Below are 12,325 nucleotides of genomic sequence, written 5' to 3'. Positions count from 1 at the left end.
GTTAGGCCCGCCCCTTCCTTCTTGTAATTTGCCCAGCAGAACTAGGGTCTTCTTCCTGGGCTGGACCCCTGGGAGCTTGGGTCTTTCCTACAATCAGTGACCCTCACTGTGGCCCAAGAAGCAGAACTAGGTAACAGTCCTCCCACTACCAGTGTTCTTTACATCCTCTTTCACAGGGCATGCAAGGCAAAGGTGTGTCTAGGGGCGGGACGCAGACACAGGCTGAGCGCTGTTCAGCAACACCCTGATAAAAAGGTCCCATATGACTCGAGAGTAAGGAAAGATGAGAAGTTGGGAGGAGCGTAGAGGAGGATTGGGCAGGTGAGGGTTCAGGATGCTTGAAGAGGTTTAGCAAAGAAGGTATTGAGAGGGAAAGGTGGAGACCAAGGAGGGAGGAGTAATAGCATGATCCTGGTAAAGGGATAACGGGAGTATGGGGAGGAGGGGAGAAGGGGTTGGAGAGCTAGATACATGGCTACAAAGTTAAGGGCACATGCTCATCCTGGAGGCATCAGCATTCTTCCTCACTTTTTTTTCTAGGAAGCAACCCTAGTTGCTATTGGAAGACATAGATTCTATGTGGGAGGAGGGTTTGTCTCAGCTTGGGTTAGTAAGGAGATTGATAGGAAGGAAGGAACTAGGAAAGAAAAAGTACTGAGGTAAAAGAGCATGGAAAGGAAAGGGTCAGCGAGAGGACCAGAGAGATCCCCTCTCTTTAAAGGCCACAAAGCGTGGGTGGAGGAGCGAGCTGGACTGCTGGTAGATAGTGGGGGGACAAAGGGCAAAGAGACCAGACCAGAGGACTGGAGGGTAAGGTGGGGTGAGATGGAACCCTGGAAAGAAAAAGAAGAGAGGTGAACTCAGTCCTTGGCACGTAGTAGGTGCTTGATAAATGTTTAGAATTGAATGAGAGACAGAAAAAGGGATCTGTGAGAAGAGTTGGAGGGAATAAGCAGCAGATACTGGAGTTAAGGAGAAAGGAAGAAACCAGAAAGAGACCCAGTAAAAGCAGCAGTAAGAGGAGAGCGGATGGGGAATGAGGAGAAGGAATGTGCCGAAGGGGGAATACAGCACCAAGGGATCCAGAGCTGAAAGGGGGTTGGAGGGAAAAAGCTGCAGCTGGAGCTAGAGAAGGGCAGAGACAGAGGAAGAGCCCGGCGAGCTCTCCTGGGGCGGAGCTAGCAAGAGGATAACTGGTGGATGTGGGGAGGAGATGCCTGGGTCTCCGGGAGGCGATTGGCAAAACAGGCTGCCCATCACCGCCCCCCACTTCCTGGCCAGCCCCGGAAGCCAGCGGGCGTTGGGGAGGGGTGTGGGGGGGATAGCGGCAGCAGCAGCCCCAGCCCTCGGAGGGACAGCAGGGAGGGAGGGAGGGAGGGTGCTGGGGGAACAACCCCCCACCTTTACTACCGCTATGGGCCCAACCTCTCACTCCCACTTCCCCTCCCTCGGCCGGGGCTAGGACACCCCCAAATCCTGTCGCCCCCTTGGCACCGACACCCCGACAGAGACAGAGACACAGCCATCCGCCACCACCGCTGCCGCAGCCTGGCTGGGGAGGGGGCCAGCTCCCCAGGCCCCCCACCCCATTGAGGTGTGGGCGGGAAAGGGATGGGAGGAGGAGGGGGGAGGGTGCTAAAAAGGACTAGGATGAGGGGATGGGGCGAGATTGGGTCTGGGAGGGCCGACTGGGGAGAGGGTTGCTGGGGAAAGGTTAAGGGCCGACTAGGGAGAGGGCTGTTGGGAAAAAGAGAGACGGCTTGAGAGGGAGGAAGGCTGGAAGAAACACGGGAGGGAGGAGAAATGGAAACCCTTGTGAATTTGGGACTGGGGGTGTGGACAGGGAATCCTGGAGAGGGAATTCCCTGCAGCTTCTCCAATTCTTTTTCCTGCCCTTTGACCCCACATAACTTTTGCTGGGTCGTGAGGGGAGAAGGCCAGCAGAATTTGCTTCCCAGGAATGCCCTCAGGCACCTGTTTCCATCTAGGCACAGGACCTCTTGGTTTCTCAGTGGCCTTCCACACTGCTAGACAACTGACACACAAATGCCTTGTGGGGAGCCATGTTTTCTACATTGAATTAGTGTGCCTTTGACATGTTTAATGACTTGTGTGCATCAGGTTGTCTGACTATCCATAGGCGGTGGAGACATGATGTGTTGTTTTCCGTCAGAATTGCCCATTCTCATATCTCCTGTCCATGTCTCACATCCAGTTTTGACATGTTCAAGTACCATGTGTGAGTTTTCATATACTGCACCTATTATATGGTTTCATGTTACATGCACGTTTGGTTTTGCATGTTTACTTTAGCATGTAATGGATATATACCTTATTTTGTTTTGCCTGACATGTTATGTCCATGGTCCTCCCATATGCAGTAGTCTTCTCGTGAGTGGGGTCTCACAGCTTGGAATAGCAAACACTTTCATGCGGTGATCCGTGATCAGATCAGCCTGTTTACCAATCACGGTTTACGTAACACATGTGCATGCCCGTTCATGTGGTACACTGATGTAACACAACCATAGTGTGTGTGCTTCTGGTTACATGTACTAGTTATTTGATAAATTTATTGTCAGTATATTTTACAAGCCATACGCTCTTTAAATTTAGCCTTCCATTGTGTTTTTAAATCCTTGGACAATTGTTCTCCAGAGAGGGTCACTTAATATCTAGTATTAGAGAAGAAGGTAACCGGGTCTTCAAGTTCCCAAAGAGCCGTCCCCACGTGCCTTGCCTGCCGACCGCCCTGGCCTGTGTCTCTTCACACACATTGTCTCTCCAGTGGCTTTGTTCAGGCAGTGTCCATGAACTCAGTGTGTGTCACAGGGTCAACCCTGCTGTAAACTCCCATCATCCACATTTATTTATGGACAGCATCCCCCACTCTTTGCACTGTTAGCACATATTTGATGGCGGCAGCATCTTCCCCCTGTCACATGTTCATCCCATTCTGTATGTTTCTTTTGTGTGTGAGATGACCCCTTCATGATTGTTGTCACTCTGCCTTGTATGTGTAGATTCAGAGTAGGTTACTGTTAGGCTTGGAGTGTTCATTACTTTCTTGGTGACTTTTCCTTTAGCAGTCAATATCCCTCAAGAGGGTAGCTCTCTGATTCATGATCAGAGTTGTCGTTTCTGTCGTTAGTTGTGGCTGTGTGGGTATGTATACAGCCTTATAATCTGTTCAGCAAATGTTTATTGGGCGCTTGTTCTACCCCTACTGCCCTGGCATTGGAGATAAGGCAGAGTTCCTGTCCTTAAGCTGCTTACAGCCTAGGGAGGGAAACAAAAATGCCAGTGAGCAGTTACACATAGTGTGTTTTTGAGATCAGTGGTTCTCAAACTCGAGTGCACATCAGAATCACTTGGAGGGCTTGCTAAAATACAGATTTTTAGGCCCAGTGCCCAGAATTTCTGATTCATTAGATCTGGGATGAGGTCTAAGAATTTGCATTTCTACACTTCGAGAACCACTGATGACCATAAACGTGTGATGAAAACATAGACCTGGAGGGGTTCAGGAGACTTCCAAAAGGTGACATTGAGCTGTGTGAGGCAGAAGAAAAGGCAGAAGTCTGTTCCAGCCAAAGGGAACAGCATGGGCAAGGTGCAGAAGCATGAAAGATCATGGTGTGTCTGAGGAACTGAAGTAAATAAATCAATTTGACTAGAGCAAAAAAAGGCTTTTGTGGGGATGTGGTTGAAGATGTAAGCAGAAATCAACTTGTCAAGAAGGGTCTTTACGACAGGGAAATGCTCAGATTTGTGTTACAGAAAAAGCTCTATGGTCGCTGCGTGGAAGATGGGTTGGAGGGACAGAGTTAGGTGCTGGTCTGAGCTTGCAGGGGCAGTGGGAAGGAGCAGCTGGGAAAGCCTACCACTTCCCAGCTGGCAGGGTCCCGTTTCCTCTATTGCCGTTACCTTGTCACTTGGCAATGGGCTCACCTTTGAGCACAGCCCTTCCTGTTATGGGAAGGGATTGTCTGTGGCCTCAATGAGAGTGACAGGTATTTGCCTGAACACCGTTTTTGTGACTTGTGACCCTGCCCCCAGCAGTGGGGCAGAGTGGAGGAAGGAGGAAGAACCTAGAAGGCAGGTTCTGGGTGCCTGCGCCTCTTCCTCTTGAGCCCTTTCCTCTCACAGGGCATGTGCTGTTATGTCCCTTTTACTCTCTGCACTCCATTTTTCGGTTGGTGAGGCCTTACACGCTGTACCTGCCCACCCAAATTGTCACTAGAAGGGAGGGAAGCGGGTGGTAGGATTTGTTTGCCTGTCTCGAGGCGGGATTGGTACACGTAGCTATTCCAGGTATGTCCATGGGTTTATCTAGGAATGGGGGAGGCTGGCGGGGTGGAAAGGGATTTTTCCAGGTATGCATTTGCATTCCTTTATCTGTCACTGGGTATTGTAAATTTGTATCTGTGTGTGAACTTGTCAGGATTTGTATGACTGTGTGTCTGCTGGCATTAGTGACATGAGTCTCTATTCTTGCCATTTGGCCCTTGAGTGTAAGTCTATGGGTGTTTTGTCACCATCGCCATACTTGCTATGTGCTGTGTACATGTATGTATGTACTGTACATGCAGGTGGCAGTGTAACTGAGTGGTTAGGAACACAGGCTGCTTAGGTTTTATCTAGAAACTGCTGCTTAAGAGCTGTATGTCCTCAGGTACGTTATTTAACCCCGCTGGGCCTATTTCCTATAAAATGTATGTAATAATGGTACTTTATAGATCATCGTGTGGATCATATTTAAGATTTAATTGAGTGTATAGACCTGTACTGTCCAACAGAAATATAATGTAAGCCACATACGTAATTTTTAATTTTCTGGTAGCCACATTAAAAAAGGTAAAAAGAAAGCGAAATTAATTTTAATAATATACTTTGTTGAACCCAATATAGCCAAAAGATTATAATTTCAAAATGTAATTAATATAAAAGATTATTAATGGGATATCTTACATTGTTTTCTTTCAAAGTCTTTGAAATCTGATGTGTGTTTTACATTTCCAGCACATCTCAATCTGACTAGCCACATTTCAGTAGCCACATATGGCTGGTGGCTACCTTATGGGACAGCAGAAGTATAGACCATTATAAGACCTTACCAGCTACAAGGGTTAGCTATCATTATTATTGTCATTTATTATCATGTATCTGTGAGTTGTGGATGTCCACATCTCATGTCTCTTGCCTGTCTGAATACATCTGGAGCCTTCAGGAAGAGGGGTTGGAGAATGGTCCTGAGCTCTCCATCGCCGCTGCCCCCATCCTAGAGAGACTTCCTGGGAAGGTTTCCATGGGAGCCTTGGCCCCATCCTGTCTTTGGCCCTTGTTCTCATAGTACCCTTTCAACCCTGCCTTCTGTGCCTTGCCTGTCCCACTCCCTTCCAGAAACTAGGCTGACTATCCCTTGCCCCATCCCCTGCAGGTGGCCAGAATGGAGCTGTGGCCAGGGGCCTGGACGCTGCTGCTGCTGCTCTTTCTGCTACTGCTCTTCTTGCTGCCCACCCTGTGGTTCTGCAGCCCCAGTGCCAAGTACTTCTTCAAGATGGCCTTCTACAATGGCTGGATCCTCTTCCTGGCTGTGCTCGCCATTCCTGTGTGTGCCGTGCGAGGACGCAACGTCGAGAACATGAAGTGAGGGGCAAGGGATGGTGGGTGATGAGGGAACCTAAGGGTGAGAAGTGAGTAGTGGATTGGAGGGAGGGGGCATGGTATTTGTAGACGAGACTGAGAGGCCCCAGAGACAAGGAAGGGGGAGAGGACTGCAAAGGTGGCCGGAAATATAGCAGGGTGGAGGGAGCTGAGGCATGCAGGTGAACATCAATGGATCCCACTGGGACCCCTTGCTGTGACCCCACAGGATCTTGCGTCTAATGCTGCTCCACATCAAATACCTGTATGGGATCCGAGTGGAGGTGCGAGGGGCTCACCACTTCCCTCCCTCACAGCCCTATGTTGTTGTCTCCAACCACCAGAGCTCCCTCGACCTGCTTGGTGAGACCCCAACACAGGGCACACCTCCCCCAGCCACACCCTCCCTCCTGGGACCTTCCCGGGCATCTCAGATCCTCAACTCCTCCTCCTCTGGGACATTCCCTTTGCTCCCCACTCAGGCCTTCTTTACCTGGGGTAGAGCTGCCCTCATAAGCAGAGTACATATACCTGTAGTCACCCTTCCCTTCACTTGGGGCTTCCCACCCAGTCTCCTCCCTCCTTTATCTCCAGTACCTACTAGTATGGGTGAGACCTGGGTGAGGTGGGCTTCCTGCTGTGACATTCTGCCTCCACCCTGATCCTCACCCCACCTTCACCCCTGCCCAAGGGATGATGGAGGTACTGCCAGGCCGCTGTGTGCCCATTGCCAAGCGTGAGCTACTGTGGGCTGGCTCTGCTGGGCTGGCCTGCTGGCTGGCAGGAGTCATCTTCATCGACCGGAAGCGCACAGGGGATGCCATCAGTGTCATGTCTGAGGTCGCCCAGACCCTGCTCACCCAGGACGTGAGTCACCCTAGGGAAACGGGGAATGGGGGGCTAGAGAGTAGAACACTTGCAAATCAACTGCTATGCAGGGTCCCATTAGAGCATTGTGCCCACTCTGTCCCCTCCATATGTGTGTGTCTTCCTTGACCTTTTTTCTCCCCCAGGTGAGGGTCTGGGTTTTTCCCGAGGGAACAAGAAACCATAACGGCTCCATGCTGCCCTTCAAACGGGGCGCCTTCCATCTTGCAGTGCAGGCCCAGGTAATTACTACTTCCCCTCCTGCTACTCAGCCCCTGGCTCCCACAAGTCCTTCTTCTCAGGGCAGAGCTGTGTGCTGATGTATGTTACCCTTCCCCAGGTTCCCATTGTCCCTATAGTCATGTCCTCCTATCAAGACTTCTACTGCAAGAAGGAACGCCGCTTCACCTCGGGTGAGGACTCCGAGCAGTTCTGGGGTAGGGTGTGTCCGGAAAGGCCATGGGAGAGGCTGGGAGGACGTCCCAGTGAGGCAGGGGGATCATTCAGTGTCAGAGCTGTGAGATAGCCACACAGTCATCTAGTCTGACCCCACATCAGCCAGTAAGTATTTGCTAAGCACCCACCATACCCTGCTAGATGGGTAGTACTTGGCCCCTCCAAGAGGGGCTGTTACTATCTAGCAGGAAAGATAAGGCCTGTGTATGCAAAGCTGTAATGAATAACAATTGGCAGTAAATACTAAGTCCAGACAAGGAGGGCTGGAGGGTGCTGAGGGTGTCTGGATTGGGGTTCAGGGAAGGCTTTGTACAGGGGAGCCTCAGAAAACAGGTGGCAGCTGGCAAGCAGGGGTGGTTGTCCAGGGTTGGGGGAAGAGAACTGAAAGGTTGAGGAGGGTAGTAGCAGGATCATGCTCAGAAGCTGGGCCCCACCTGTGGGCAAAGACCTGAGTGGACAGGCCATGATGGTGCTCCCCCGCCCCAGGGCGATGTCAGGTGCGGGTGCTGCCCCCAGTGCCCACAGAAGGGCTGACACCAGATGACGTCCCAGCTCTGGCTGACAGAGTCCGGCACTCCATGCTCACCGTTTTCCGGGAAATCTCCACTGATGGCCGGGGTGGTGGTGACTATCTGAAGAAGCCTGGGGGGGTGGGTGAAGCCCGGCTCTGAGCTCACCTCCCATCTATCCCCATCTTCCTTCCCACACCTACCAACTCAGTGGCCCTGAGCAGGGCCAAGCCCTCTTCCTCTGTTCCCCTCTCCCCACTTAATTCTCCTCTTTGGAATCTTCAACTTCTGAAGTGAATGTGGATACAGCTCCACTCCCTGCCCCTTCCCGGCCCCACCTGTGGACTCTCGTGCCTCAGTGCAGTCTCCACTCGGACCCCCACCTCCTGCCATCTTGTTTGTGGGACAGTTGCCTCCCCCACATCTCGAGTGAGTGGCTCAGCCTATACAAGGGTGGGGAACATTCCATTCCATCCCCAGTAGACTCTCTTCCTTTGTGGTCTCTCCCTCTCCACCCAACTTTGGCCAGTGGGCGCATCCATTCTGTGGAACAGTTCTCCCCCCACCCCAAGTCCATGGATTCAGTGGACTCATCTGTCTATGAGGAGGACTTCTCACCCTGTGGCTGGAAGCTGATATCTGGAACACCCCTTCCAGGCTCGGCCTGGGAACTTTCCTCAGCGCCTTCACCTTCCCTTCCGGTGGACCCTCCTGTCAGTGGGGACTGGACTCTTCTAACTCAGAGATCCCTGCTCTTGCCCAGATGCACAGGGTCGTGCATACTCCTGGATACCAGTTTGATCTCTACATTTCTGCTTCTCCCTGTCCCCATGGTACAGTTCTTCAGTCTTGGCCCTACCCAGCTCCCGGCAGCCCTGCTGTACCATCTAACCAGACACAAGGGGAAAAGGCAGACATCAGGTGCTGCACTCAACTTCTGCTCCCCGGGGAGCTGGGGAAAAGAACTGAACCCTGGCTGGAGGGGATAGAGGGCTTTTAATTTATTTCTCTTTCTGTTTGAGGCTTCCCCCTCTCTGAGCCAGTTTTCATTTCTTCCCAGTGGCATTGGCCACTCCCTGCCTCTCACTCCAGACCTGTTCCCACAACCGGGGAGGTAGGCTGGGAGCAAAAGGAGAGGGTGGGACTGAGTTTTGTGTGGTTGGTTTTTATTAATTACCTGGATAAAAGCAAGAAACTGAAAATAAAGAGAGAGAGATCTGGGTGTTTGCTGGTTGCGTTTGTTAAGGAGTTGAAGAAGCAGTCCTTGCCCAGGCAACCTGCCCCCAGCCAGAAGGCTCAGGGGTAGGCCAAGACCACCCGCCTTCCCCTTTCTCCAGCTCTCCGAAGTTTCCATTGCTCATTGTGCCTCGGTGGCTAATAGCCTTATCTGCAGCTCCCCGTTGGCCAATCTCAGAGGATTAGTGGGTCCAGTTTCTGTATAAATTAGGGGCCAGCGGCGCTGCGAGGCTCCTTATCAATGATTGAGGCCAGGGCCCAGGCTGTTGTCCTCGCAGGAGCCTATGGAGTTAATGACAAGCAAATTGGCTGTGGTCTGTGGGGGCCACCTCCAGCCTGGAGTGGACAACACTGCCGGTCTCACCCAACAATAAGTTGGGTAGCTACTGGGCTGTGGACAGGGTCCCAGAAGAGAAGGGTGGGAAGGTATGAAGAGAGTGAATGTTGGAGAGGGGTTTCTGAAAAAGAGGGAATGCTGAATGGGAGGGGTCTCTGGAAGAGCTGGGGACAGTTGTTGGGAGATGGGGGACTAGGTGGGAGGAGCGTGAGGACTCACAGGTGCCCAGCCTCTCCTCCAGCAGCAGCACCTGATCGCTGAGAGATTCGATCCTGTCGCCCCTGCCCCACAGCTCAGCCACCTGTTCCGGCTGCAGCTCTTCGGGTGGCACAGGCAGCACCGCTCTGACCCAGGCCCCGGCCTGACCCACCCACTGCAAAGGACGAGACGCCTCAGGGTGTTGCAGTGGGGCCCGCCTCGCCCCGCCCGACCCCGGCTCGGCCCGGGCGCCTCAGCTCACCTGCTCCAGCCGCTCCAGGCGCCCTCGCAGCTCACGAATCTCCCGCCTCAGTGCGCGCTCCTCGTGTTCCGCCTCCCGAACTAGGACAAAAAAAAACGAGAACATGAATGCCCGCGCCCTCGCCTCGGGCCCAGGGTCCTCCCCACGGCCCAGACTCCCGCCTGCTCACCGGCCACACTGAGGATGCTGGCGCCGGTTGGCGGCTCCGGGGACCCCGCCGCGCAGGTGCGCCCGTCCAGGCCCAGCAACAGGCCGAGGGGGCAGCTGCAGGTGAAGCTGCCCGCCGTGTTGAGACAACGGTGGGAGCAGAGGGTGACGCCGGCCCTACATTCATCCACATCTAGTTACCGGAAAGAGGAGAGGGCTGAGAGAGGGGGCGGGGCGGGCGCCCTGGGGGGTGGGGAGGCCCGGCACCGCCGCGGGGGGAGGGCGAGCCGACTCACCCACGTGACAGTGCTTCCCTCCCCAGCCGGGGGCGCACTCGCACTGGTCGGGCCGAACGCAGGCGCCTCCGTGCAGGCAAGGCTTGGCGCAGATGGCTGCGGGCGGAGGAAGGGGGACTCAGACCCACGCCGACCGCCCCGCTCCCCAGCTCCTTCGCGCCTCCCGCAAGGCCTGGAAGACCCAGCCTCACCTTCACAGGTGAGCGCCCCCGGGTGCCGCTTCTTCCAGCCCTGGCAGCACACGGCATGGGTCTGCTGCACCTCCCGCCTCACCTCCCGCCACGCCACGCGGTAAGTGGTCCTGGAACACAGCGCCCCTCTCAGGACCCTCGATACGGGTCCTGGTCGGGGTTCTTGGGGTCCCAGCTCCCTATCTCTCACCTGTAGGTGCTGCACGTGCGCCTTCCGGCGCACAGGGTCAGGTAAGGCTTGTACACCGGCTGGCTGTAGGACTCGTTGTAGCGGAGCGGGACCACCAGCGTCTGCTTGGAGCAGACCCCCTGACTGCATGCATGCCAGAGGAGGAGGTGGGAGACACTGAGTGGGCCAGGCCCTGGGGAGCCAGGAGTCCCATTTCCCTCAAGGAGCCACTGAGGACCAGGTTTCCCTACAGATGACAGCGTCACCCCCCACCAACGAAACTTTTAACGTTGTTTCCTTCCTGTGAACCCCCAACCCCAGCAGAAGGCTCCCTTGAAGAGTTCACCCTGGGCCCCACCCCCTCTGTTGTCACCTCTCTTTGAGAGATCCACCCTTGGCCCCCTGGCCTGACATCAGGAGCAGGAGGAGTGAGAGTCCGCCTAAGAGAGTGCACAGCTCAGCCCGGGACCCCATGATTCTCTTTTCCTCTGGACTCTGTGGGCTGCAGGCAAGAAGAGGTTAATGGCTGCCCTTCCCCTCTCCTGTTAACTTCTCCAGCCCCTGCCCTTCCAAGAGCCTCTGCTGGTACCCTCTAAGGGGGTCAGGACATTCACTTTCACACACTAGCCACCAGGATTGTCTGACCTTTGTGTACATTTAGCTAAGACCATCCTATCCTGTAGCTTATCATGATCCATTTAGCATCACACAAGCTCACACCCCAGAACATGCCTCCACCACCCCTCTAACCTATCCACTCCTAATCCTCTCTGCACAACCTGGAGGGACAGACACATGGTCAAGCCTCCCCTCAGGACCCTCCTGTCTTTAACATTCCCTCTTATAACTCAATCTTCCTACCTTCAAAACCCCAGATATTGTACACCCTCACACCTTACATGCAAACCCAAGCACCTGGAACCGAATTCCACAAATGCCACACCTTAAACAAATTCCTACTACTTTCACACACCCACACCATCACATACATCCTAGATGCACATCCCTCACTCCAACAAGGCCTCCAACTCACACCCACCCTGGGGCTCTGAGTGACCCCAACTCTTTCCCCATCGACACTGGCTTCCCACCTGGCTTCCCCTCTGTCCTGGGAGACTTCAGGCAGATCAGCCTCAGCAGCAGCAGCTCAGACTGCTGGGTGGCAGGGGCAGGCTGGGAAGGAGAGGAGGGGCTGGGCCAGAGTCCTCCCATCCCTGCCCCCTCCCACAAGCCTCCTCCTTGGCTCCAGCTTGGTCATTTCAGTGGGATCAAATCCCACTGCCCTCATCTCCACCCCACAAAGGCTTTCCTAGAAGTATCTTCCCAACCCTCTGAGGCCCCCTATTTCTGAACTCCCCAAATCAGCAGAGGCTACCAGTTTTATAACACCACCAGTACCCCTGGCCCTTGCCCCCACCTTCAACCCAGTACAGACTGGGGGAGACTTAGGGGCGGGCAGAGAGTCAGAGCTGGCAGGGAAAAAGCAGGTCAGGTCCTGGGAGAAGAGGCAAGATCAGCTGAGGAAAGAAAGAAGGGCAAGTCGTCACAAAGGGGCAGGGGGGCAGCCCAGGGCACCAAAGGAAAAACTGCCCCCATATCTTGATGACATTTGCTAAGGCTTAGGGGGGAACAGAGTTGAGTCAGCTACCACCCCCCATGCCAGAGTAGACAGGGCCCTATTGTCTCAGCCAAAATTCCTTCTTTCAAGAAAGAGGAGGCTCATTGTCCAGCCCCTCACCCAGATCTGGCCTACAAAGCTCAAAAAGGGGCACAACAAATGCCCACCCTGACCCTCAGGCCCCTCGTCTAGCCAGGCGGTGGCAGGCACATTCCACGCATGAGGCTGAGGCCCAAACTAATGGAACCCCGGGCTCAGCCCCCCAATCTTATGCTATGACAGGAAGAGAATTGTCTTCAACAGGAAAGAACCCGCAGCGAATCAGGAACCCACACAGAATGGGCATTGAGAGAGAACGGAAACACCAAGGGGGTCCCCACCCCAGACCAGGCA

The 12,325-nt window shown here is 54.1% G+C and overlaps 2 protein-coding genes across 6 annotated transcripts; one reads left to right on the top strand and one right to left on the bottom strand.

Annotated features, from left to right (window-relative positions):
- Positions 1 to 39: 39 nt before the first annotated feature.
- On the top strand, positions 40 to 8,702 carry AGPAT1 (1-acylglycerol-3-phosphate O-acyltransferase 1). Of its 4 annotated transcripts, none has more exons than XM_045541762.1 (7): positions 40 to 130; positions 5,441 to 5,649; positions 5,876 to 6,009; positions 6,338 to 6,513; positions 6,660 to 6,755; positions 6,854 to 6,926; positions 7,456 to 8,702. In XM_045541762.1, the coding sequence occupies exons 2-7, from the start codon at positions 5,450 to 5,452 to the stop codon at positions 7,638 to 7,640; spliced, it is 864 nt and encodes a 287-aa protein (XP_045397718.1). In that variant the 5' UTR covers positions 40 to 130; positions 5,441 to 5,449; the 3' UTR covers positions 7,641 to 8,702. The 4 variants fall into 4 exon arrangements, with proteins under 4 accessions (XP_045397718.1, XP_045397719.1, XP_045397720.1 ...); XM_045541763.1 differs by lacking the exon at positions 40 to 130 and adding an exon at positions 791 to 810; XM_045541764.1 differs by lacking the exon at positions 40 to 130 and adding an exon at positions 823 to 877.
- Positions 8,634 to 11,857, bottom strand: EGFL8 (EGF like domain multiple 8). 2 transcript variants are annotated; one of them, XM_045541758.1, is made up of 10 exons: positions 11,732 to 11,857; positions 11,406 to 11,487; positions 10,688 to 10,816; positions 10,336 to 10,458; positions 10,146 to 10,255; positions 9,955 to 10,050; positions 9,681 to 9,851; positions 9,512 to 9,591; positions 9,271 to 9,424; positions 8,634 to 8,996 (listed from the first exon to the last, which is right to left on the bottom strand). In XM_045541758.1, the coding sequence occupies exons 3-10, from the start codon at positions 10,786 to 10,788 to the stop codon at positions 8,953 to 8,955; spliced, it is 879 nt and encodes a 292-aa protein (XP_045397714.1). In that variant the 5' UTR covers positions 10,789 to 10,816; positions 11,406 to 11,487; positions 11,732 to 11,857; the 3' UTR covers positions 8,634 to 8,952. The 2 variants fall into 2 exon arrangements, with proteins under 2 accessions (XP_045397714.1, XP_045397715.1); XM_045541759.1 differs by lacking the exons at positions 9,271 to 9,424; positions 11,732 to 11,857 and having other exon boundaries at positions 11,406 to 11,519.
- Positions 11,858 to 12,325: the final 468 nt, after the last annotated feature.

The sequence above is a fragment of the Lemur catta genome, chromosome 2 (genome assembly GCF_020740605.2).
Source record: "Lemur catta isolate mLemCat1 chromosome 2, mLemCat1.pri, whole genome shotgun sequence".
In the NCBI taxonomy this organism is placed as follows: Eukaryota; Metazoa; Chordata; class Mammalia; order Primates; family Lemuridae; genus Lemur; species Lemur catta.
Note: the sequence above shows the minus strand (reverse complement) of the source record. Positions and strands in the feature narration are given on the sequence as shown.